At 45.3% G+C, this 27678-nt stretch overlaps 1 protein-coding gene across 2 annotated transcripts in view; it reads right to left on the bottom strand.

Moving 5' to 3' along the window:
* The window catches only part of Lmcd1 (LIM and cysteine rich domains 1), a 64549-nt gene that overhangs the window by 22877 nt on the left and 13994 nt on the right, over positions 1-27678 (bottom strand). The window contains exons 1-3 of one of the 2 annotated variants that reach the window (XM_059256831.1): positions 11915-12051; positions 8146-8231; positions 2681-2936 (exon numbers count right to left, since the gene is read on the bottom strand). In XM_059256831.1, the coding sequence (XP_059112814.1) occupies positions 2681-2936; positions 8146-8231 (342 nt within the window). In that variant the 5' untranslated portion in view covers positions 11915-12051. Of the gene's footprint in view, positions 1-2680; positions 2937-8145; positions 8232-11914; positions 12052-27678 lie in introns of those variants that run through there. The other variant, XM_059256830.1, reaches the window with a different exon arrangement.

The following is a 27678-nucleotide window of genomic DNA, read 5'->3' as shown; positions in this document are numbered from 1 at the left end:
TTTAATTCTCATGGAAACCTAAGAGGAAGGTACTGATATAATGTGGGAAACAGACACAGAAGGGTTGAGTAGGCCCTTGACTCACACAGATAATATGCAGTAGCAACAGCTTTGGACCTGGTAGCTTGGGTCTCAAGTTCTTTTCTTCCCTGTCATCTGGTATCAGGATCCCCTGTCTGCTGGCTGTGTCTGTTTCTCTGGCCTTCAGTACCTTCCCTATCCTTTGCCAGGAATCCCATAGCATTGATACTCATTGTCTTTGCACCTATAGTGTCCCTTAACAACTCTGCATTGCCCATGGGTATGTGTGGCTGCAAGTGGATTCTTGACTGGGCCTTGGGGAATGGGAGGTTTCTTCCCTCAGGATTCAGTGGTCCTGCTGCAACTGTGTGGCTGGCTCCATCTTTGCACTGTCCAGAACCCTGCATATCCACTTGCCATTAGTGCGTGCTGTGAGGCTGTGAGGTCTAGCCTTGCCTGTTTGCCATCACCTCTCTGTCCATGCTCATGACAGACATTGCTAGTTGATCCTTGATGAAGGGCTTGTGATCCTGCTCAGCCCAGGCCTCCAGGCACTCACTATGGATTCTACTCCCAGTGTAGACTAAGATGGCAGAGTTAGAAGTCTGGGCCCCAGTGATGTCTGGCACTGGTCTGGCTTTTGTAAGACAATCTTCCAGATGTCTCTCTAGGAAGGTAGTTAAAGTCTCATGACCCAGACCTTTAGGGAGAGGCAGCCCAAGCTGGAAAGACTCATTTGGTATTTGTGAATTTCCTGGGGGCCGGAGTAATGCTCTGCATCTGACGGGGACATCTCAGGTGGAGAGCCTTTAGAGCTCACAAGCATCAGGAGAAAAGCCAGCTATGCTGAGAGCTAAGGCTCAGGCAAAGGGCTGTTTCCTGGGTTTTGCAGGAGAACACACCTGGGCTCTGGAGTCAGGACATGCAGCCCACGGTATCTCTTCCTGGGTTTTCTCTCGCTGTTAGCTAAGGACAATACATGAGTTACATCTCACATGTCAGCCCCAGGTGACTGCACCCAGAGTCTGTGTTAAGTAGGATGCTGAGGTGTGATGGGCTCAGAGGGAAGCAGATCACTGCTGATTGTCAGTGGTCACCTTGGATGTGACAGCAGATCATGAGGCATGAGACTCACAAGCCTGGGTGTGTGCCCGCTTCGAATGGGCTGTGACACACTCAACCACACAGTGGCTGTGACGTAAAGAGTGGCAGACATTCAGAAGACATGCATGCAGACTGCTAAGTAGATGCTGGCTCCCTCCACCTTCTTTTTCGTTCCCCTCCTTTCCTGGCTGGCAGCCAAAGCCCACTCAAGCTTCTCTCCCTTCTTGGAAGCCTTCTTTCAAATAAGCTAACTCTCCTGCTTGCCTCCTCTCCCGCATGGCCTAGGTTGGGGTTGAAGGAATATAGGCTTTGATGGGGGTGGGCATGGAAGCCTGAAATCAAGGCTTGGCTCCACCTAAATCAGCTGGGCATTTGGCTAGTTGAAGGTCTCCTCTGAGGCTCAGTTTCCCTCTAGGTACCTGATTGCAACAACAGTATATGTGTAATACATTAGGAAATTATATAAAGCTATGGGTGAAATAATCTTTGTTTGATGACCGATACATAGCAGTGCTTGATACAGAGGCACGGGCAGGCTGATGGGCACCAGCTTGGAAGGCTGATAGAGTCCTCTAGCTTTTATTCTGGTAGGGAAGGATGATGGACAGCCAGATTCTGTCCCACTTCCAACATTCAATCAGGCTCGACCACTTGGTAATGAAAACAGAGGAGGGAGGGTAAACGAAAAGAGAGAGTTGGCCAGTGCCAGAACTGAGACCAGCCAGCTGTGAGGCAGACAGGAGGGCTTTGTAGTGTCAGGCGGTTTTACAAGGCAGCATTTACCATGGCCCTCTGATGGCTGCCCCTGATTAGATGGGGAGCATATCCGGGGCTTTCACCAGCTGCTTCCTGATACCCTCCGCCAGATCTTTATGACTTGATGGCTTGTGTCCCACTGACTTTGTGAGCACCGACTGATGGTTTGCAAACTCTGGGAGCTGAGAGAAGACGGGATTTCTGGGTCCCCTGGCATGTTCTGGCTCTGCCACTGCTCTGATGCCACCCTCCATGGCCAGCCTTCAGTCCCTTGCTTCACTTGGACAACTTGCAAAGTCACTCTTTGTTTCTTGTGTAAGGGAATCTCTCTGTCTTGCAGGGTGGTGGAGTTCATGAAAGCTTAAGATCCATTCATTCATTCATTCATTCATTCATTCATTTATCTAAGATCAAGAGGGTTCCATGTCTGAGGAGGGAGGACTGCTTTTCTGTTTTCCCACGGATTTGTTGAGGGTTCCAGATCATTTCATATGGAAATGAACATCTCACAGAGAAAAATGAGCCTTCAGAGAACTGTGTTAAACCATTCCACTGTTCAGAAGTGAGGAGCCCCAAAGACATATTGAATGCCCCTGTATAGAACTGGACAGCCCTCAAGAATTCATATAACCACCTCTCTCCATTCTGTGAATGAGAAAAACTGAGGCCCAGCCTGCCTTTGCGTCATAACCTGAAGCAGGAACAGAACTGAAACTACAGCCATTTCTACCTCATCATTGAGTTTCAGGAATCCATGACACAGATCACACTTAACAGGGTAGGAAGAGGCCATTCTTACCAGTTTCTGGGTGACTCCTGGGGGAGCCCACTCATAGGTTATGGTGTCAAAGGTGGGGTCTTTGCCGGTGGCGATGGGGTTGGTCATGATCATGCGGTTCCTCTTATAGATGCGGATGCCATCTCCACCTTTCACCCGGGCAGTAAGGGTGGCATACTTGGAGTCCATCAGCAGGCGCCCGATTTTCCGATCGTCCTCCAGGTCGGAGCTCAGACAGTGCTCCTCCTGGCTGCATTTACAAGACTTGCATATTTTCCTGGGGGACAGTGGAAAGAAGTGAGGTCATCCTACAGAGAAGACATGCTTTGGCTGTAGCAGCAGCATCTACTGTTTTGTGCCCAAGCACAGAGTTTCACGTTATTAACCTGGAAAGAGTGGCAGCAGACAGACAAGGTCTTTGGGGCAGCACACCTGTCTCTTTTCTGTCTGGCTTTGGGGAATTCAGAATGCAAATATCATCTGAGGAGGTTGTGTTTCATGATGGTTGTCAACAAGAGCTGCAGTTTCCTCTTGGTGGTTACCAAAACAAAAGCAAATTTATTCAAAATGTGTGTGGACTGTGGTCTGAACTTGGCCCCTGACTTTCTTTTTACAAATAAAGTTTTATTGAAACACGGCATGCTCATCTATTTGCATGCCTACCCTTGGTTGCTTTGGGGCTAGAACGGCACAGTTGAATAGTTACAACAGAGGCCCTCTGACCATCAAAACCTAAAATATTTATTATTTGGCCCTTTACAAAAAAAAAAAAGTATGCTAAGTTCTCTGCTCTTAAGAATCATTAAAATTGTTCACTATGATTCATGAGCTGCATAAGTTCTGGTTGAAATTCTTCAGCATGCCCACTGAAGTGAGATCTGGTGGGAATTTTCTTCAGATTTGTGGATAGAAGCCAGGGGGAAGGGAGTGTACTGAGTAAAACCTTCCAGCTGGGGAGATTGATGTCCCTGGAGGGTGGTTCTGTCAGGGGCCCAGGAGGAGGAAATACATTCTGGGGAAGTTTCAAGTTCACTTGAAAGCCCTGGTGCCTCTCCCTCTGACAATTAATAAAAGAAAGTGTTTGACTGTTTTGTGTCATGCTGTAAAGGTTTAGCGCTCCAGAGAGTTCCATGGTGTGAGAAGGAAAGTGTTCTCCCCTCCCTTCACAGGCCTGTCACCATAGGCTTGCTGTGCAGTGTCCCAGACGCCCCAGTGCATGCAATTTAAGAGATTGTTAAAAAAAAAAAAAAGAAAGAAAAGAAAAGTGAGCGATGTTAAGACCCACCGCAGGGATGGGGGCAAGGCACGGGGGCTCGGCTGCAGATGCATGGTGGAGTCAAAGCAACCTGAAACAGCCCTGTTTGCATTTACGTCTGGCTGTCACGGGTATCACTGGATAGTCTTACAGCCATGGCCACTCAACTCAAATCACATCCCTCAGTGGGTAGTTAGCAACATTGGCAGTTGGCAGTTTCATTGTCATGGTTAGGAGGCAGGGTGCCCCTGTCATCTAGTGGATAAAAGCTTGGGATGTAGACAAAAACATCCTCTGCTTCAGGCTCCATCATTGAAGCATCAGCAGCCCCAACACTTCAATTGTGTGGGTTGGGGGTGGGGTGGAGACGGGCATCTCATTTGAAGAGGAGGTTTGACTGGAACCTCCAAGGAGCTCACGACTGGCATGGCAGAAGGAGAGGGAAGTGTAACGTGAAGCAGGAGAAGGCTGAACTGCAATGGAATTAGGGGGTATGGGGTACTTCAGCTACCCTAGACTCACTCCCAAATGTGCGTAGGTGGGACACTGATGAGAGTTTGGTGAAAAACAACTAATTTCTGTTTCGTGTCAGGCTGCATCTTGTGTGGCTTGATGGACAGAATGTTCACATCTGGTGTATTGTCATGTAGAAGAGTTAAATCTATGACCTGAAGGATTTGTCCCAGCCCCAAAGGAGACCACGGACCTTAAGGGCACTGCAGGTTGCACATGAGAAGTCTTTTCTTTTTTGGTCCCACAGAAAGGAGTTCCCTGTTCTGTGTAAGTGGGCATCTATCTCATTCACAGTCCATTGGAGTCTCTTGCCCCTCCTTTTAAGAGGCAGGCTGGAAGACTAGTGATGGACAGTGATAGTCATTTTCACTTGAGAGGTGACAATAGCAGACGTGGAAAGAAAAGCACAGTGTGTTGGCACACAGGACTGCCCCAACTGTAAGTCTTTTGTGTTCCACTTGACTCTATGTGTGGAACCTGATGTGGAGGCTGCTCAGGGCTGTTTTTGTTAATGTGGGATCCCGGGATGCTACCTGAGCCGCTGGGAATGCAACCCATTTGAGATGCGGAAAACATTAGCAAACATGGGGATGTTCTCTGAGGTTGTGTCCATGATAGTCCTGCTCTTCTTAGTATTGGGCACACTGCTGTACTGTGACATTTGAGGAAGACACCTTCCAACTCTGCCATAGTTCTTGTTAGGGACCCATATGTGAGGGACACATGCACATCCCCCAAAGAACCTAAGTGGCATTAATGTGGCCAATTCTCCTCTCTTTTTGGACAGGCAGATAGGTGCTGGCTTTCCCTTCAAACCAGGTTGACAAAAGTTCAGTCATTTAACTATCTCTTGTGATTTGAATGTGAAATATCCTCCATAGGCTCACATGTTTGGATAACTGGCCCCCAACTGATGGTGATGTTTATGAGGTTATAAAACTTTCGGAAGTAGAGCTTTGCTGAAGGAAGAGTATCACTGGGGGCGGGCTTTGAAATTTGATGGACTGACACCACCTCCTGTTTTCTCTCTCTTCTGGGCTGCCGATGCAAGGTGATGGGCCGGCCTCATCTTCCTGCTGTCATGCTTTCCCCCGACAAAATGGACTATATATACCTTCTAGAACTGGGAGCCCAAACGAATTCTTTTCCTTAAAGTTGCTTTACTTGGGGTATTTATCACTGCCACAGAAATTAAACATCAACTAATACAGCATCTTCATCAACTGACTGTGAAAACTGGGACATGAAGATGTGTGGAAGTGTGTCCCCTCTGAGATGCTGTGACATCTGTACATCAACGTGGGTTGAATATAAACTCCTCGTATAATCATTCCAATGCAAGGTGACATGTTTTATGTAGGACCTCCAAATTCAATCTGTGCTTCTCAAGAAATTCACTTGATATTCAACCCATGGGCAGGATGACAAGTAAACACAAGGGTTAAAACAATGCAAGGAGACTTCTGTTCCTAGGAAGCGTGATGGATAGGACCAGATTGCTTTGCCTCCGTAAACAACTAGATGACCAAACCACATACACAACAGGACTGTTTTAGGATGCTAGGTAGCAGCAGCCCAGAACTGTGCATCGAGTGAGCATTTACTCCCTGTCTCAAGAAGTTTACAGAGATCATCAAAGAGTTGAAGAAATTCCTTGGTATTGTCTGAGACATGGTGGAAGGAAGATTTAGGACTAGTAGGATTCACAATGGATAAGTTAACTTCCCTCCAGGCTACAATCTGCTCAAATGGCTAAAGCAGGAATGAATGGAATCCTTGCTGCTGGGGTCAAGTCAGCTGAAGGAGGAAGTTATGTAGGGATAGAGGCCTGGGTTATATGACTTCCAGGGTCCCTTCAATGGAAGACCATGTGGGCTCCTCTGAGGCTGAAGCCAGTCAGGAAATGGAGTTAAGGAATGGAACAGTGCCTCCAAAGCTTACAATCTGCCATAGTGCAGACATTTAAGAGCATGAGACTGTGTCTCATTCAGGCCTAAATTCAAATCATGTCAGTTAGTAAATTCTTCCCAATTACCCACCTTCCCCGTACATACTTGCAAACAGGAGAAACACTATCTAATATATAATGTTGATTAACATTCCAACATAGAAGAGTTTGCTTATTAATAACTAGGCTGTTTTCTTTTGAGATAGGGCCTCGTGCATGGCAGATACTTTTCAACTGCAATCTCACTGTGGATGCCAGCATCTTAGGAAACACCTGGGGAATTTTGATCCCCATTGAATGCCCAAGCTATAGTAAGACGCTGAGAACAAAAGCCCTTGGTTTGCTGTGGTGTTCTATGGAGTGTGCCCCCTTTCTTTGTGGTGGCGGGGACAGTCACCCAGTTTGTGTCCTGCACAGCTCTAGAGCTACCGTCCCACAGCTGCCGACATGAAGATTGCTGGGCCGTTGTGTTCACCGGCAGCCTCAACATCGTTTCAGAGCCCTCAGAGATAAAAAGAAGAAAGACAAATTCCAGAACTCTGGCTGGACCTGACACTCCTCATGTAAAGATAGGAATCACAGGATCTGGTTTCCCGGCACTGTGGACAGAATGCCTTTGACTACGTGCGTGTGTGCATGCTGAGTGTGTGTGTGTGTGTGTGTGTGTGTGTGTGTGTGTGCATGTGTGTGCCTCTGTGTGTGTGTGCATGCGTGTGTGTGTGTGTGTGTGTGTGTGTGTGTGTGTGTGCATGTGTGTGCCTCTGTGTGTGAAGTCAGAGGACAACTTTTGGCGTCATTTCTCAGGTGCTGCCTTTCCTGTTATTTGAGACAAGTCTCTCATGGCTTTTGAAGTTGCAAAGAAGTCATACTGGACTTTGCCAGGAAAGCTGGCCTGGGTGGCCAGGAAGCACCAGGGATCCTCCTGTGCTTGCCTCCCCAGAGACATTCGAGTTTTGGAAAGGGTGGTCCAGTCCGCATGCTGGCAAGGCAAGCACTTGACTGATGGAGCTATTTCCCCAGCTCGACCTTTGACCTCTGTTTCAGGAGCCACACCTAGGTGGCTAAAATCTACCCCAGAGACACTGCTTCAGTGAGGTGAGAGCAAGCCCATCTTCAGACCCGAGAGGGGACAGTTCTTCCCCAAAGGCATCCCATACTCATCTGTTGTGGCTTGTCTGTAAAATCTCTCCACTAGGCTCATATGTTGGAATACTTGGTCCCAGCTGGTAGCTGTTTTATACAGTTATAGAAACGGTAAGATGGAGCCTTGCTGGATTGGAGGAAGTGGGTCCATGGGAGTGGGCCTTGGGGTTTTCATAGCCCAGCTCTACTTCTTGTCTGGCCTTTGCTTCCTGTTCCACTAAGATGTGAGAGTGCTAACTGTACACTCCTGCCCCCATGCCTTTCTTTCCATGGCAGATGGTGTCCCCTCCAACTGTGAGCCAGAAGAAACCCTTCCTCCCTTAGATTGCTCCTCGTCAGATGTTTGGTCACAGCAAGGAAAAAAAAAATCCTTGCTGGACCAGCTTGATATCATCTACCTTGAGATGGTTTATGAAATGCAAAGCAACTTGCCCTTAGTTTTGCTCCCCAAGATCTTTACAACATTCACTCATTCCTGAATTAGGACAGAAAGGAGGGCCCCCATTCCCCAGCTGCCCTTCCCAGCATGTACCCTCCTACCCCGGGCCAGCAGAGAGAACCACCCACATTTTTGGAAAGGACAGTCAAGAAACGAAAGCAGACAGTCCCGTTGACCAAATGCGTTACCTCCACGAGTGAGGCTCGAAGCCGGAGCACATTCCCTTGCACCGCAGACAAGCCACTCTTGCGGACGGCTGCTGGCCCAGGGACATCTGGAAAAGGAGACACAGAGAGGGTGTTTTTCTTCACATGGACCTCTGGGAGACTTGGCATAACAGCAAAGGGACTGTGCGGGGTTCAAAGGGCTCCTGATCAATATGCTGCCACTCACTGTTTACTGGGAACAGAGAGGAACATCCGGGAAAGGGGCCATAGGTGGCAAGTGTTAAAGGGTGGGGCCCTTCCTAATAAAAGCTCTACTGGGGCTCGCTGCCAGGCTCCAGGGCTGTCTCCGGATGCCTGGACTGTCTGGAAAGACTCCTGTGAGGGGCCATCTGCTTCTTTCCCCCACCTTTACTCATTCCTTGGTTTGTCTATCACTGGAACGGAATCTTCCAGAGTGTCTCCTTCACCGCCTTCTGATTTATTGATAGGATGTGACTGAACCAACACTACAGGCACAAACAAAGGAACCTGTTCCCAGCTGTTTATGGCTCAGAGTAGGACTTCAGTATTTTGCTAATGTACCAAAAACAATCTCATGAGCATTTGAAGTGGAGGAAGGGCAACCCAAGGCAGGTTTTGTTTTTCATTACATGCCCTAGGAAACGGGAGTGCATTTGGCTGCCATTGCTGCTGTGGTTAGATCCAGTGGCTCTTGTGGGGCCCTCGAACCAGCAACTATACCCACAAGCTCACCAGAAATGCACAATTCCTGTGGCCCCCTTTCATCACACTGCCCTTGAACAGAATTCCCAGAAATGTATTACGTTAAAACTGGAGAGGCGATGGGTTAGTGATGAATCTGCAGGCTGAGAAACTTAACCTAGTTTTCCCTTGGGGGTGGGGGTGGGGGTGGGGGTAAGGGTGGGGAAGACTTAGTAGAGGTGTGTGTGCCATCCTGTTCTTATCAGAAGCAGGCAGGGCTCAACCCGTTAGAAATGTAAAGGAATAAGCTCCTCATTTTAACAAACGCACAGATGGCATAACATTTACTCTGTGCCCTGCATGGTGGCTTTAACATTAGGTGCTGTATGCCCTAAAGGCATACACAAGCCAGGGGCTATAGAGAGGGAAGCTCAGACTTCTCACTTGGAAATGGCTGCTGAGTAACAGCAAGGGCTAGGCTGTGGCCCCAGACTGCAAGTCTAGCTATGGTCATTGCTATGATTTGGACATAAACGTCAGATGTATGGAAGAAGGCATCTGTGAAGAAACCCAGACGGGAGGACCAGGGAGGCTTCTTCAACCAGGTCACTTGGGGATTTAGACTGCGCAGGTTGAATCAATAGAAAATGGAGAGAAGGGAAGCCTGGTTGTGGGAAGAGACTGTGAAGAGAACAAATGGTAGAATGTGTCTTGTGGTGTGGCAATCAGAGTGTGCTTCTGGGGACATTTCTGGTTCACTGTGTTGTGGTGTGTGTGTGTGTGTGTGTGTGTGTGTGTGTGTGTGTGTGTGTGTGTGTGAAGGCCAGAGGACCATGATGGGTATTGTTTCTCCTCAGGCACAACCCACACTGCTTATGCAAGAGTCTTACCCTGTCCTGAACTCACAACGCAGGCGCAGGCTAGCCTGTCTGTCTAGTGAGCCAGCCTATCTACTTGTTTCTGCCTCTCCTGCTCTGGTATTGCCAGCATGTGTCTATCACCACACTGGCTTTTGTCCTCAAGTCCTCATGCTTGTAAGGTGAGAATTTTAGTGACTTTTCTATAGCCTTCTGTTTGGTTTTAAAAGGTGTGTGTGGAGGTGGGGGTCAGGTGGGGACCTGGTGAAGTTTGTTTGCTGGTGTTAGGATTCAGCACAGTGATCTTGTACAATCTCTCTCCTGCACCCAAATCTCCCAACAACTAGACCAGCAGTCTAGTCGTAGGAATTCAGAGGACCGTGTGTTTATATTTGTGTCTGATTAGTACTAAAATCATATTATACTTTTTTCCCCCCTGAAATGGGTCCTACTATGTGTTCCTTTCTGGCCTCAAACATGAAATCCTCCTGCCTTAGACCTTTGGGGCTTAAGATTACAGATCTGTGCTAAGTATGAGCATTGAGATGGCTCAATCACTATCTCCCTAAGTTGGGGGCCCTGTTCTATAGACAGAACTTTGTTCCTTAAAGCTATTGGCCTGCATGTGTGCTTCCATTCACCTCATCCCCTCCACCCCTCCACCTTGAATTATACTAGCTGAAATATAGCAATCTTTCCACACTTCATATTTGAATGGTTCCAAGTTGACTTAATTCACGAATAAGGCTTCACTGTTGGAGTGTTTCAGATATACCCAGAGGCCTGGAAAGAAGACACTCACGGAAGCATTTCCTAAGTGGCACAGCAGGCCTGAGCAGAGCTGATCTTCTAATGAGGGACTGTTTAACAGTCCTCCCAGGAGAGGATTAGTTTTGACGACTGATCTGGAGTTGAGCCTCAGTGTGGCTGCTAGCTCCTGTTCAGCTGAGAAACTGTGATGCAAGACAGTGCTGTTCCTAAGCGTGACAGCCTGTGATGTGGGGACCAGCCTCCCTGGGTTAGGTCTGGCATTTATCAGCTATGTGTGTGACTGGATGCAAGCCATTGTTCTGCTAGATTAGGTTTCTGCTTTGTAAAACTGGAAAACCACCTGGGTGGGGCTGCCTGGCTTGCGTTCCCGACAGTTGTCACTTGTGAGATGTTACAGAGCGGTTCACAGCAGCAGGGTGGAAGTGAGGATCACGTGATCAAATACAAGTGGTGGCCGCTGGATGTGCAAAGGCTTCTAACCTTAAAATGCCAGCCTGTGCTAACTGCATCAAGAGAGTGGGGGAGTAAGCCCCTATTTCAGGGAGAAGGGCCTGGTGAGGGGTCAGCTGGGCTGGGTTTAGTACCACTTTTGTTCCTCCCTCTTACTGTACAGGACCAATGGCTGGGTTTGTTGAGTCTCTCTCTTCCTGACTCACTGGGATAATAGGAAACCCACATGCCTCATGGAGTCGCCCAGAAAGTTAAATGAGAAACTGGAAATGATTTAGCACACTTATTATGCACCGAGTATTTGCTGTTGTCATTAGATCTTATGAAAGACAGTTTGAAAGACCTTGAATTGGTTGTTCCGAAACTTTCTTTCAAGCGCTTGCTTCCTTGGGGACTTCTGGGGAATTATTTTTGGAAGGGCAGACCCCATATGTTTTTTATTCTCCACTTTCTTCCTTATCTATTTGTTGTCTCTATGATTAGATTTAAGAAGTAAAAAAGCAAGCAAGCAAAACAAAACACAAGGCCAACACAAGCTCCATGCTTTGTGATTAAGTCATTAAGCAAGGCTGATTTTAGCTTCGGCCCTTGAGAAACTCTTTTGGTTTTGTTCTGTTTTCTACTAATTAAACTTGTTTGTTGACAATCTCATACATGTATAATAAACACATTCTCATACTCTCATCCCATCCTCTCTTACCTGCTCCCCCACCAGGCCCAAACCCCCTTCCGTCCCTACAAATCTGTTTCTCACATCATGCCATTCTGTTTTGTGATTTCCTGAGTTTTAACCAGGGTTGCGTATGTGTAACCATGGCTCGGAGCTGTCCATTGGAGCCTGGTGGACACACAACAGGAAAGAGTGACATACCACTTCCTTGACTATCAGTAGTTGTGATTTCAGCAAAATGGTCAGGGTTCTATGAGCCCCTCTTTCATCTACGACTCTCTGCAGACAGGCCAGGCTTATGCAGGCCCAACTTAGGTACCTGCTGATGGCTGTGTCGTACCTGATCATCTCTTTCAGTGAAGCTGTTCCTAACCAAGAAAGGCCACTATTTTTAAGCAAGTGATGATGGAAGAGGTCTATCCTTGAGTTGGGTAGCCATAGCTACGTGGGTATAGGAAGCAGAACTCAGTCTCCAGCCTGCCAGTGGCCCAGTTTCCATGACAACAAACATTCTAGAAAGAAAAATAAATGGCCTTGCCAGGAAGAGTTACATTTGGGCAGTCAGGCCATGCATGCAATGAGTTTTCTGGCTGACTGTTCAACATACTGAATAGTCACTTGTTCGCTGCATGCCGATCACTGGAGCCAGGCAGACCTAAGTATCTTCAACACAGAGAAAATGATGTTTAGGAGCGGGGAGGGGAATCAGCCAGCCACAGAGCTCCAAACAAGATCCTCTGGTTAATAAACAGTGCACTTCTCTGATGTAGACGCTGTTGATGGATGGCCCTGTGTCTCCCAGCCTCTCCCAGTAGCTGAGAACTGAAGCTTAAGGGAACCATCCCTTTAACAAAGGTTTCTTAGAATGCAGTGTCTAATCCGAGTTTTCTCTTGAGGGGAAGAAAGTGCATTTTGACAATGGTTTTTGGCTCTGGTTTGGTAGGATGTGGTGCATGTCTTGGAACTGAATCATTCATTTAATTTTTTTAAATTTATTTTTTATTTTCTTGTTTTTACTACCAAACCAAAGCTTCCCCTACCTCCCCTCTTCCCAGCCCACTCTACCTCCTTTGAAGACTTTAAAGGACTTAGGTAGCTCCTGGAGGTATAGGGAGCAAAAGACAGCCTGGGGACTCTTGTCTCCTTTAAGCATTTGCTTTCTGGTGAACTTTTGGGGGATCTCTCTTTCTCTCTCTCTCTCTCTCTCTCTCTCTCTCTCTCTCTCTCTCTCTCTCTCTCTCTCTCTCTGCATGTGTGTGCATGCATGTGGAGGCCAGAGGTTGGCATTGAGTACTCTTCTCTATCGTCGTCCCCCTTACTCTCTGAGACACTGTCTGTCACTGAACCAGTAGTTCACTAATTCAGCTGGAGTATCTAGCCACTAAGTTCCAGGGATCCTCCTGTCCCCACCCTTTCCCCCACCCCAGGGTTACAGGCATGCATCACCACTCCTCAGGGCCTTGCTTGTATGTGAATGCTGATGATTCAAACTTGGGCCCTCATGCATGGCAGTTCATAGACAAGACCACCTCCCCCACTCCCCAGGAATTGTCCTGATAACAAAATGTCACTGAGAGCAGTATAGGGTTGAGAGGAAGAGGATTTAAGAGGGAGACTGCAGTGTGGCGTTCAGGATGGATGTGGGAATTAGAAAAGAAGTATCCTGCCAGGCAGTGGTGGCGCACACCTTTAATACCAGCACTTAGGAGGCAGAGGCAGGAGGATCTCTGTGAGTTCAAGGCCAGCCTGGTCACCAAAGCGAGTTCCAGGAAAGGCGCAAAGCTACACAGAGAAACCCTGTCTTGAAAAAAACAAAAAGAAAAACCAAAAAAAAAAATATCCTGCTCAGTGTCCTTCTCCTTGTGGGAATCATGTACAATGAAAAAGTTGTTTGTAAAATGAGATACATATGGACCATTGTTTCAAATATTATCAAAATTTTGGTAATAGGCATAAAGATGGCTGACATAATCTCCCAATGCTGTATAATGGCAGGAGGACACTGGCTATTGCCCACCCTGAGTCATGTATCATTCAGCGACATCTATTTCCCTCAGCTCTAATACTTAGTTAGCCTGCGTGCTGAGTCTAGTTGCAGTTCTTGGTCCTGGGAGACACAAATAATCTCTTTGATTTTGAAAATTTCACTCCTAAGATTGTGATTTATTACCCTGGAAAACATTAACTAGTTTTGTAATTTGTCATCCATCTTGTCTTAACATTAAATTACCTGCAAAGACCTGGTTCCTTAAAGGGTTTTGAGCTGGTCCCAACATCTTGCAGGTTTTCTTATTTATGAGTAAGAGGTTCTCTTGATTATATAAAGGTCATGGTCTTACCATTTGACAGTGGTCTATTAGTGCTAGCATATAGCCTCTGACTATGCCGAGTGTTTCCTGAGGTAATATCTTTCAAATACATGCTGGATTCTACCTGACAGGGACTGTTACAAGTAAGTCCTATAGATATAGGTCATTGAGGATTATTGATTAACCTATTAGGTTACTTAAATCAAACTCACAAGAATTCCAGTAGCAAACAGGGAGTGAGAATAGAGATAAGTGGAGCAGGTTGAAGTTATGAGAGGGTTGAGAAAGAGCCAGTATTACATTCAGATAAACCAATCCTAAAACTATCCCACTACTATAAATATCCCAATAATAACAGCTTTACAGTCCACCAAGTGATTTCACTTCCTTAATCATTCTTTTTTGTTAACAATTAGGGTCAACCTTTGAAGACTGCCATTACTCCTAATCAACAGATGAAGAGCAACGTTCCCATCCAGAATGGTCTGGAATATAGCCCTCTAGAGGAGGGAGGGGCTTCTAAATCTACTCCTGTGTGATGCTCTGTCTTTTCTGATGATCATGAATATAGCTAACATTTATTGAGTACATACTTGGTGCCAGGAAAATGTCTAGCATTTACACACTATAATATTTCATGTAATATTCCATCAACCCTACCAAAGAGGTACTTTTTATTATTTTCATTTCTAGATTGCAATACTGAGGTCCAGAAATATCTATGCTCTTCTGGAAGATTGGTGAGTGTAAGTGACTGAGCCATGATATTACACCAGTCAGGTTTTATTTTATGTGTTCCCTTAGCCAATGTGCTATAGAACAGTCCACCAAGAATACTGTACTTTACATTTTACAAGTGGGGGCACATCCCTATCTTGCTTGGTCTTCATAGTGATCCCATGAGGAAGGTATTTTTCATATTGCTCATGAGGAAAACAAGTCCAGAAAACTGATGGGATTTACTTCCTAGGACATAATTCACACTTGAATTATGAAAATCCAGGTCTGACTCTCTACCAAACCAGAAGTCTCCAGATCCCAAACAGTTTTCACTGAAGGTGTCTTTGATTCTGGGAATCTGGGAACAAAAGGAGGGAATGCATGTCTATAGGGTCATGAGGTTGTTGTGGAATAATAGTTTAAGATGTGTTACATTTGTTTATACTGTGGAATATTTGTTTAATGATGCAAAGATGTGTTGCATTCTTTTATGTTGCATTATGTTGTTTAACTCTGTAAAGCTGTGTTACTGTGCTTACCTAAAACACCTGATTGTTCTAACAAAGAGCTGAATGGCAAATAGTTAGGTGAGAGAGAAATAGGTGGGGCTGCCAGGCATAGAGAATAAAGAAAAGGGAAGAAGGAGGAGAGAGAAAAGGAGGAGAGGAGGGTACCAGGAGCCAGCCACCCAGCCACGCAAATAGCCATGGAGTAAGAAGGGAAGACCTATAGAATAAAGAAAGGTAAAAAGCCCAGAAGCAAAATGTAGTTAAAGAGAAATGGGATAATTTAAGTTAGAAAAGTTGGCTAGAAACAAGTCAAGCTAAGGATGGACATTTATAAGCAAGAATAAATCTCTGTGTATTTATTTGGGAGCTGGGTGGTGGGCCTCCAAGAGTGAAAAAACCAACTACATGAGGTCCTAGGAAGGTTTGTTTTATGAGAAATAGGGTAAAGTTCAGATACAATTTCTTTGACCTCAGGATTCTACCACATGCTTTTATTTTGATCAATAAACCAAAAGATGTTCAAGGCAACAGATAGACTTCAAGTACAGAGGGAAAGGTAGTAGTCAGAGGAAGTGGATTAGAATCATGGGGCACATATGTTCTGCCCTTTCCTGGAAGCCTGGAAAAGACTCAGGTTCTTAAATACTTAGTACAGCATCATGGATCTGGAGCTTGATCTTGGACCCAAATGGCAGAAATAATGGAACAGACGGTGGTTTGGGGACTACATGCTAAAAGCCTACTGCTCAAAACTGTCAGTGCTTAACAAAGATAAGAGGTAACAAACTTCCTCCTTAACCAAGGAGGAAGTCATTTCTGGGTTCATTCCCAACTCTTATAAGGATTCCTTGAGGTTGATGTCATTGGGCTCCCTGATGAGGTTCATGCCACAAGTTCAAATATATCCATTTCTATTTCCATTTACTATTGCCACTGAAATTCCTTTTGTGGTCACCTGGGCCTCTGGGAGTCTTCAATGTACATTCTAAGCTTCTTTTCATAAGTATCTAACCCTCAGAGACCTTTAAGCCCACAAGTGGCTTGAGTCTCCATCTTTCTCATAATATATAGGAATAACAGCAATTGTAGTAAATACAGTTGTTCTTCATTACTGGTGTATACCACATTCATGGATTCCATCAACCTTGGATAAAAAGTATTGGATAGAGGGCCTGGTGAGATGGTTCAGTGGTTAAGAGCACTTCCTTCCCTTTCAGAGGACCTAGGTTCTATTTCCAGAGTCCACTTGAGGGCTCACAAACATCTGTGATTTCTATCCCAAGGGATCTGATGCCTTTCCTGGCCTCCAGGGGCACTGCACACACATGGTGCACAGGTACACATGCAGGCAAAACGCTGCATACATAAGCATAAATAAACATTAAAGAATTATGGATAGAGGACAACTCAGATGAACCCAGAAGCATTAGTTTAAGTGAGTTAAGCCTGGCACAGAAATGCAGACCCTGCACGGTCTCATGTAGGTATCCTAACAGGGTCCCACAGAAACACAGAGTGGATGTTGACTGCCAGGGTGTGGGGAAATGGGGAGATGGTCCTAAACGGGTACTAAGTATGAGTTATGAGTGAGAATACACCTGGGAGATCTAAAGTATAGAGTTTTGATTATAATTTTGTACTTAGAAATTGCCAAGAGAGTGGGTCTTAGCTACTTTCACTACAAGGAAAAAGGTAACTGTAGGGGAGGCTCATTAGTCAAGGGGTTCAAAAATGTCCACAGATATAGGAACATGAGCTTACAGGCCTCATGTACATACAATTTCTGTGTGCCAGTTATAACTCAGTGAGATATCCTTACATGTTAACATGACATGTTGACAGTGGGAAGGATGACAAGGAGAATGTGATTTAAATTATACCAAAGCTGAATGTGGACAAACTATACTGAGAAAAAAAATGAGTGGATGAATAAATGGGTGGTCAAAAAACTAAGAAATTTCAAAGGAATATTTCTTATACAGAGTACAATATGTTTGTTCAGCATTTGTTTTAATATTATAGTTTAGAGCTAAAGCCAGACACAGCAGTGTACATCTGTAAACCCAGTGCTGAGGGGGAGGGGTTGGATCCCATCAAGCTTTCTGGCCAGCCAGTCAAGCCAAAATAGTACACTCCAGGACTAGTGAAAGACCTTGTCTCAAAAAATAAGGAGGTAGAAGCAGGAGGATCAGAAATTCAGTCATTCTTCTCAGCCACATAAGGAGTTTGAGACCAATCAGCTAGGGACCTTGTCTCAAAAATAGTAAAATAACATTTGGGGTACAAGAATTTCCCCTACTCAACTGTAGCTGGTCCAGGGGATAATTACAGCCCACATGAACCAATTGAAAAAGAAGGAAACCAGTAATGTTTTACCCTGAAGCCCAGATCAGGCACGGCAACCATCAGCTTGTCACCCACTGATCGTGATCTAATCTGTTGCTTCAAATAAGTTCTTAACAAACAACACACGAAGTTTTCCACCCCTAGAATTCTAAGCACTGGATCAACAGAGCTAATCTCAGTTTGTTTAGTCTGGGAATTTTCAGCCTCACTACACACTTCAGTGAAAGGATATCAGAGTTGAAGGGACTTACTCTCATCCATGATTATCTAGATGAGAACCCAAAATGCCCTATGTGGAGACTATAGGAGCCCGTGCTCACATATAGGGGAGGAGAGAGGAGGAGAGGGAGAGGGAGGGAGGGAGGGAGAGAGGGAAGAGAGGGAGAGAGAGAGAGAGAGAGAGAGAGAGAGAGAGAGAGAGAGAGAGAGAGAGAGAGAGTCAAAGAATGCCAAGAATGCCTGTTATGTGTCCCCTAATAAAGACAAGGTCTTTGCCACTGTCTGTGTGGGACTCAGCTTAGTTCTAGAAGGGACTCTGTGCAGTCATGGCCATGGTTGGCTTCCCTGTCATGGTAGAAAAACTCAGGTCAGATAGTCACTCAACTAAGGAGAAAGACAGAAACCATTTCTATGCCTCTCCTTACCTGCTGTCATGTCCTGAGTCAGTTACCTCGAAGCCTGCTGAAGGGACTGATGGAACCCTCTAGAATACAGCCTATACTCACTCTTCCCATGTTTGAGAAAACAGGATTCTTTTTGGCCCTGGCCTAAGGTTTTTACTTGGGGATTTTCCAAAACCTGGCGAGGTGAGTGCGGAACAAAGCAGAGGATGAACAGAGAGGACCAGTTCTTGAGAGTGGAAAAGGCAAGATTGGGAGAACTCATTTTGCAATGCATTGGGGAAAAACATCTGGATACAAAGGTCAGCTTCCATGGGGGGCACAAGATCTGCTCCAGGAAGGGGGGACTGGCCAGTGGGCATCCATACAGAAAAGAGCAAGTCCAGACTTAGATTACAAACAGTGTGCTGTGAATAGTTTCATCATCATCATCATCATCATCATCATCATCATCATCATCATCATCTTTTTTAACTGTTGGAACACTTCACAGAGTAGAAGTCCAGACTTTTGTCAAGACCCCAGAGGTTCTTAAGTAAAAGAAAGAGAGAAGCCTTCTGAGCCAGACCACTTCCCCCAAAACACTGTACCTCTTAAGAAAATAATACAAAGCAGCGGGTTCTCCATGCAGCCTGCAGACATGGAGCTCCTATGAGCCTGGGTTGGATACTTCCTTCTAGAAGAATCTCTCAGTCCCCTTCAGCCTAGAGCTGGGGAGGTGCAGGGGCCACCATCAGCCCCAAGAAGGACAGAGGGTCGCAGTCAGTGGCAGCCTGGAGAAGGAGCAGGCAGCCAGCAACATTCCAGGGAAGAGGAAGGGCTGTGGTTTCCCTGTGTCCGGTTAGGAGGACATTTACTGCGTTTGGTCCTTAAACTCCCAAGCTAGATCCATGCCAGGGAAGGTGTGAGCATCATGAGAGGACAGTAAACAAAAGCCAGACTTCCTGAAAACACTCCTCTCCAGGAAGGGCAGTCCATGGACTGTGAGTGACATGGGGAACTTAGTTTCATCCTCACTGAGGTAGAACTGGCAGACAGAAATTGTATGTATGTCTATTAGTAATGTCTACCTCCCCACATAAGTTCTGGGATATAACAGAGAAAGTGCTTGCTTAGCCAAAGTAGAAAGTTGTCTATATTCCTTTTTTTTTTCTTTCCACTGTCTTTTAAAAAATAATTTCACTACTTTGTACTCTTAGCTCTTACATTTTAAAAGATAAGGGAAATGATAAGACTCTCATCCAAGGTTTTATAGTCATTAGAAAGTCCTGAGATGAGAGACATGGAGAAAGGGGAGCTATCAAAATGCTATGAAATGATCTGGACAGACAAGTCCTCTCTTCTAGGACTTGGCCGGAGCCCTTGAAAGCACATGGTCTATATGTGGTCATCAAAAGACAACTGCATCTTCCCAAGGTCAGGAGATTAGGGTCACTTCGACAAAGGTGTTAAGGCAAGGTGTAAAGTTCCGACTCTTATACTGAGAGATCCGTTGCTGAGCAACCAGCTGTGTGTGACGACAGCACATGGAAAGTCTAGGAGCTCGGTGGTCCAAACCCTGGACACAGACAGCTTTGTTTAACTTTCTATTGGCAGGGTGTGAACTACGGTGATGGAAGGAGAAAGGAAGCCAGCCTCCTTGGCAGCCAGCGGCTTGCTGATAGCCCATGTTTACACACTGCAGTATCCAAAGCAGGTCCACAAATCTTATTTCTGAGATACCCCACTGGATTGATGGGACCAGGTTTTTAAGACTGAACTCAGATTTTCCTTTGGCATCAGCTGCCTTTGAACCAGCTACCAATGTTGCATGGGCTAATATGAAAAGCGAAATGCACAAAGCAGAGGGTCCTCTCGTCAGTTCCCTCAGCTTACCTGGGGTTGGTGGTGGTGGTTACAAGTCGAATGGAGCCCAGGTTAGCCTCAAACTCCATGCATAGTAGAAGATGATTTTGAACTAACTTTGCCTCCGCCTCCTGAGTGTTGGGGTTATAGGTCTGTACCACCCTTCACGGTATATGATGTATTGGGGCTTGAACCCAGGACTTTGAGTGCTAGCCAAGTACTTTACTGACTGAACTACATCCCACCCCCCAGAGGACTTTTTTTTTTAAAGACTCTCACACTGTAGCCCAGTTTGGCCTAGTCTGTAAAACCAGGCTAGCCTTGAGTTTATGATAATCTTCCTACTTCAGTTGTCTTATGAACTCCAAGATTCCAGGCATGCACTCTACCACACCCCACTTGGGCATTTGCTGATGTTTTGGGAAGTGCTGGGGAACTGAATCTAAGGCCTCATGCAAGCTAGACAAGCCCTCTACCACAGATCTACACTCCTAATCTACACCCTTGTGTTTTCTCATGGATCTTGTGAGACACTTCCATTCCCACAGCATGGGCATAGGCTATGAAGGGGAATCCTAGAGGTGGTAGCTGACCTGGGGCTTCTGACCATTTCCAAGTGCTTCTTCCTCAGACAGCCCTTTCCTAGACACACTTCCTTCCTTGGCTATGATCTGCGGCTTTCCGGACAATAGAGCACAGCTATATGACCCTTGCTATGAACCAGACGTTAAACTCCCTTGAGAATCTTATCCAAGTAGCTTGGAGGAAGCAAAGATAAGAAAAAAATAAGGCCCTTTTATGGGATTCCTTCCTCCCCTGTACCCACACTTCCTAAATGAGAACAAGCTGCTGGTGTTCCTGGGCCTGAGGTCTTCAGGTTACACTCGGAATCTAATTCATTTCATGGTTCTTACATTTCAACTCTTCATAAACTTTGTTTCCAGTGTCAACTTTAATCTTAAGGTTGGCTATACCTGTTTATTATACCTTCCAGTTTGGTGGGACACTTGTGAGTTTATCATTGTGCTAGCTTAAGAATGTAATCCTGTGAGAAAAAAAATGTGTGTGTGTGTGTGCACGTGCACGTGTGTGTGAATTCTAATTTTTAGAAGGACATGCTTTTACTGGCCTTAGCTTAGGAAAGGGGGAGCTGGAGAAAATCAAGCAGGAAGGCTTTGAATCTCGCCTGTCTCAGTCTTAAAACCTTGAAAGGAAACATGCTGTCTAAGTGTATTTTGTGGCCCAGCTATTAAAAATCTGCAGGTTTCACTATGCAAATGTCTCCTGCTAGGAACTTCAAGCTTAAATTGTAGGTTAGCTTATGGACAGTGGAAGCTTTACACACAGACACACAAACACATAGACACACATAGACACACATACACACACACACACACACACACACACACACACACACACACACACAGAGAGAGAGAGAGAGAGAGAGAGAGAGAGAGAGAGAGAGAGAGAGAGAGAGAGAGAGAGAGAGATGCTTAAACCAACATCAGTGCCTCCTGGACAAAATAACACTGTGTTTCAGTATGCTGACTTTAGTGAGGTGTTTTTCTGCATTCAAAGGGCACCCTTCTTATAGCTGACTCCTCTTCTATCCTTTCTGTTGACATTTAAAAAAAATTAAATTAATTTTACATTAAATACAGCTTTTTGAGCCCAAATATTTCATTTTTCCCTTGACTTCTCTACCGCATAAGGACCTAATTGTACACTAGGTATAGTTGGCTTCTGTACATGAGAAAGCTGTAGATCCTTAGAGGAGAAAGGACCTTAAGGAGTTCATAGGTCAATTTTTTTGTAAGCCAAGTTTTATAAAGCATAAATTAGTTGTAGGCATGGTAGCTTTTGCCTATAATCCTGCACTGAGAAGGCAGAGGCAGGTGGATCTATGTGAGTTTAAGACCAGCCTGGTCTATAGAGAGGGACTATGTTTCAAATAAACAAACAAAAGCCAAAGAGATGGCTTAGGGGGTAAAAGCACTTGTCACACAAATTTTATGACCTGAGTTAGATTCCTAGAACCCTAGTGGAAGGAGACACCAACTCTTGAAAGTTTCCCTCTGACTTCCACGTGTGTGCTGGAACATGTGCATACCTATACTTATACACACAATTACCACACACACCACACATGTATGCACACACCTACCCACACACCATACACACACTAATAATGATAAATAAAAAATAAAAAAATAAATAAAAACAAACAGAGAAGAAAGCCTGCCAACCAACCAAACAAGAGATGGACTTTCGAGGTGGCCATTCACTTACAAATAAGTCCCTATTAAGGTCCCACCTTTGAAACTCACTAGACGCGATTCAAATGAAAAACATCCAAACTAACGAACCCAAGGTAGTTTGCAGAAAATTTCATGTATCCCCGTCATGTGCTCTTAGAGTGCTTGTGCCTTTCACTTCTTTGTGGTCCCCATCACTCTGGGCATAACCTCCTGCCCACTGTGACGATCTTTAGCAACTCTTCCTGCTAGATTGCAAGTCATAAGAGGGTAGAGTCCCTGGAGTACTAGTCCACTGCGTGTCCCTAGAACAAGGCCTTGCTCACGGCAGCTCTTCACAGCACACTTTGGTTTAGAAGGCCCCTTTGACAGCACTCTCAATTTTTGCTTTCTGTCTATGCTTCTTGGCATCAAAAGCTAATACGTGAGATGGTTCTCTTCTGTGACGGAGACAGTCCCTTCTGAGCCCCACTCAGCGGCCCCCTCTCCTCCCAGGTTCTAACATCTGCTCTTCTCTCCTGTTGGACTCCACTGAGTGGTTTCATCTCTCCCTTGCTGCTCTCACCTCTAACCTCCTCAGCTACTAGACTGAGTGTCAACAAATGGGACTGCCTCTTATCTTCTTTGGTACCTGACTCCCGTTTTGCTGTCTCCATCTGTCTAGACATCTGGGTCTAGTGCCAAATCTCAGCCATCCACTCGAGGCCAGTCAACTTGGAAAGAACTACTCTCCTTATTTCAGAGCTGGACATTTCCTCACAGAGTGGTCCATTTCTACTTCATGCCATAGCTTACATGCCAGTACCCAGAATGTAGGCGACACTGCCTGGCCAGGAAAGCTCATTCCTTCACTGTCTTCTGGAAAGGGACTCCTGAGAGAGGGAAGGGCAAAGCACATCTCTGTAGAGAGATTGTTCCAGGCTTTTCCATGAAATAGAATATATACAAGTTTCAGGAAATTGTGAAAACTCAGGCCAATCTGAGAGCCCTGTTAAGCTGGTTAGATTTTCCATGGCATTTCTGGTCTTGGCACATTACCTCAGTATTATCTCTTTATCCACTGTTGCTGTGGGTTGCTCACAGAGTGTTAGGGAAGTTCTGTGCATGTTGGACCTTGTGCCATTGAATGTAAACTCTGGATACTATTCATGCTACCTATGTAACTCCAGAAAGCACTTTCTGCCCTTCAATCTCAGACTTTTCCATATTAATTACACCTTTTCCTTTTCAGACATAGGATCTCATATATCACAGACTGGCATTGACCTGGCTATATAGCTGCAGATGGCCTTGGACTTTAGACCCTCTTCACTCCCAAGATGATGGGATCACAGGTTTGCACCACCACATTCAGCTTTATTATACTTTTTGTGTAATAGTGTTGAGAATGAAACCTAGGGCCCCATATATGATAGGCACACAACCCTACCACTGAACTAATCCCCAGTCCTTTCTCGTCTTTGAACATGAATTATAGTCTTTAGCAGCTCTATGGCATGGTTGTAAGACTCCCACATGATAATACATATAAGATATTTTGGAAAACACAAAGTGTTTTGGAGATGGGGAGAAATCGAATATCAGCTGTTTACAGAACCCCGTCTTCCTTCTTTATGGACTTTGTCCTCGACATGCCATCTGTGTGACTATCTACTTATTTATAGTTACACAAATCACTTTTTGAAAACTTGTTTCTTGAAAAATAACTTTACCCCTGAAATGTATTTAAAATAGAAAGCAATCGTAAGACATGGCAAATGGGGCTGGAGAAAAGGCTCAGGGAGTGGTTAGGAGTGCTGGCAGCTCTTCTGGAGGATCTGGGTTTGGTTCCTAGAACCCACATGGTGGCTCATAACCATCTGTAACTCCAGTTCCAGGGGACCCAACTCTCTCTTCTGGCCTCTGTGGGCATGAAGCATGCAAAGATATTCAGACATGCAGGTAGATAAAACATCTGTATGCATAAAAATAAAAACAGATAAATCTTTAAAAAATAAAGTGAGTAATGAAACAGCTTCATTAAATTCTAATTGTATGAAATTTCCTTCTAAGTACTTGGGTTGGCTCACTGTGACTTTAACATGAATCTGGGTAAGTGTTTGAGAAGTCAGACATGTCAGTATTGGAAGGAGATTTTCTCCCCAATAGAATCTGAGGGTTTGAGATCTGAAACGGGAAGGCAGGTTCTGGTAAATGTCCATGTCTGTGTATTGATCAAATTCAACCCATGACCAAATTTATGACCTAGACTTCAGAGCATTGGAAACATACTAGGAAAGGAGGGAAGAGCTAGGGTTGAATTTCCTATCTTTCACCTTTATCAACAGTTGAGTCTACAACCGAAGCAATTCATTTCATGCCTCAGAGCCTGAGTTCACCCTCTTGTAAAAGCAGATTCTTGTAAAGATACGAGAAGCTATGACCCGGTGCAATGCATGGCCCATTGCCTATGCTTCAAAAGAGAAGTCAACACACTTTATGCGAGAACGAGGATGCTGTTTTATTCTCTCACATGGAGGGGGGGCAGAGTTGAGGAGTTTGGGCTCTAAGGAGTCGGGGATGGCTGATAATAAACTAAGAAGATAGTTTGGGGGACATTTCTTCACCAGTAAAGACAAGAGGACTGTTGCCTAGAATAGGGGAGGCTTGAAGTATAATGGGTGGAAAAAAGAGGATAATGAAAGTAATTAGTTGTAGCATTTGGTAGGCATGTGTAGTGGTTGTTTATGGATATGGAGGTTTGTGTGTGTGTGTGTGTGTGTGTGTGTGTGTGTGTGTGTGTGTGTGTGTATGAGAGGGGGGAAAGAGTGGAGGAGGAAGAGAGGGGAGAGAGTGGAAGAGGGAAAGAAAGAGAGATAGAGAGACAGAGACAGAGAGACAGAGGGGCGGTGGGGTGCAGAGAGGGCAGAGGAGACCCTGGAGTGTCATTTCTCACTTTATTTTTTGAGATGGGGTCTCTCACTGGCCACCAACTTGTCAAGTAGGCCAGGCTAGTTGGCCATCAAGCCCCAGAGATCTACCTGTCTCTGCCTCCCCAGTCCTGGGATTATAAGAGCATGACACCATGCTGGGTCTTTTTTAAAAACCGTGGGTTCTGGGGCTTGAACTCAGGCCTTCGTGTTTGCCTTGCACCAACTTAACTGTCTCCCACCCCAACACTTTTTAAAGTAATATTTTAAAACACCGACTAACTGAGCAATTTCGCCCAGAAAAGAATTTTAATAGAGTTATCCACGCTTTCAAAATACTTTTCACCATAGTCAGTGTGGTATTGAAGGCTTGGCTAAAATTATAAAGCACTAAGCCGCATTGATACTAAGCATCTTTTTTTTAAAAAAGGGTGGAATGCCAACTCAGAGTCTTCAAGATAAGAAGAAACACTATGGTCCAGAGTCTTCTCAGCATCTCCTGTACTTCAAAGACTCCACAGTTGGCAGCGAGTCCACTGTTTCCCTAAGCTTGGTCAAGGTGGCTACAGGAAGACAAACCGCTGCAAATCCTCACAGATGGAACTTTTCCAATGGCCTATTTGGGTATAAATATTCATCAAGGGATAGAAAATTAAACTAGATATGGGTCTGAGCTAGAAGCAGTTTGGCCTCAATTTCCGCCAGCTTTCAGTCACCCTTCAGGAGAGCCAGATCTTCTGAGATGTGGCTGCTGTTGTTTGGAGACTAGGGCCAACTGTCTCCCCAGCCTATGGAAATCCCTAGAGTTTGTTTTCAGGGGACCTTTAGCTGGAAAGCAAGAGCTGCTGGACTCACAGGGAGGCCCGAGTTGGTTCTCTGGAAACCAGAAATATATCAAGGCATGGTGGCTCCTCTGCATCTTGTGGCCATTGCTTTCATAGAAAAGTTTGAGGGAAGATAATCTGACTTTTGGCGTATTTGTCAAAGATTCTGAGTCTGGCTTGGCATGCCTTTCACCGGTTTCCTTTTGGTCTTAAGATGTCTCCTGGGTACCACCAAGGACAGACATCAAGAGGTCTGCTTTCCTCTACCCCTGCATCTCACTCCTCCTTTGATGGCTCTGGTTATGGCTCACCAATATAAAGGCTGGAGAGACAGCAGCGAAGCCCTCATGGGGCCCCACTGAGGGAGAGGGAAGTGGTTTTCTCTCTCTCTTACACATCTGCATTATACCTTCCATCCTCATGTTCTCTTTCCCTCTTTTATCCTCCCAGAGATGACTGTTTCTGTCAGGAGGTGGGGCAACGCTCCCTCCCTCAACTCCATGCATCTCCTTCTCACCTTACTTTCTCTGTTTCATCCGCCATACTGCTGAGCCCTTCCCATGTGCCAAACTAACAGGGATCACACAGAAGCCAGGTGGGGGATTCCGGAACAAACAGGATATTGTGATACAGGAATTAAAGCAAAAAGGACAACAACTGCAGACGTCCCTGGATCCTTCTGAAGGTGACACACGTGCTCAGTAGGAAAGCAGATGAGGGTCAGGAGTTCAGAACAGAGAGGGCCTCATCTGACTTGCCAGCCTCATCGAAGATGGGTGCATGAAGAATAAGGCCTTCTCTCTCACACCTCAAGCAGGTGAGTGTACAAGGAAAGTCTCTTCAGGGAATTGGTGGCAGATCATTCAGGGCAGGCTAGCTGTTGTCAGGCCCATGACCGAAGAGGGACCATCACTGAAATGGTAACTCCAGACTAATGGAAGGGACATCTGAAAACTCCAGCAGCAGCTCCTTGAGACAGACTTCTTCAGTGTGGTATCACCAGGCTGCTGCAAGAACTCGGCCCTCAGGCCTACGGTGCCCTAATCATCTACTCACAGATCCATCTTCTTTATTCTTAAATATTGTCTCTTAAAACCTTTAGTGGTACTTCAAAGCAAAATTCACACAGAGCTTTCTTCCTTTTGTGCATTATGATGTTGCCTGGGTGTATGATGTATGTCCATGTGTGTGTACCTGTGTGTGTCATGGTGTGCATGTCAGAGGGCAGCCTTGGGAATCTTTCCCTTTCACCTTCTTTGAGAGACAGTCTCTTGTTCACTGCTGCATATGCCAGACTAGCTGGGTGGCGAGCTTCTGGTTCTCCTGGACCCAACTCCCATCTTCCAGAAGGATCACAGGGATTGCAGATGGGCGTGCTACTGTGTCTGGCTTTAGAGTTTAAAAATGTTCAAAAATCTCAAGTATTCACTTGATTACTTTATATGTGTATTCCTTAAGATCTCTAACCAGATAAAATACAGAAAACTTACATTCCAGAAAGTTCCCAAGTGCCCTTTTCTTGGCAATAACCATCTCTTAGAAAGATAGCTACTATTCTGAGTTCTACCACTGCAGATTTCTTTTTCTCCCTGTTTTGAACATTATACAAAAGAAATTCCTATGATATTATATTATTTTGTTTCTTACTTCTTGTTTAAGATTACTGAGGTGCTTTCATGCATTGGATTAAAAAAAACTTAGCAGTATTATTAAATATCCACTCTCATGTTAATGGGGATTTGAAATGTTTTCAATCAAGGGCTGTTG

Source organism: Peromyscus eremicus, chromosome 3 (genome assembly GCF_949786415.1).
Source record: "Peromyscus eremicus chromosome 3, PerEre_H2_v1, whole genome shotgun sequence".
In the NCBI taxonomy this organism is placed as follows: domain Eukaryota; kingdom Metazoa; phylum Chordata; class Mammalia; order Rodentia; family Cricetidae; genus Peromyscus; species Peromyscus eremicus.
This window is presented reverse-complemented; position numbering and strand designations above follow the sequence as displayed.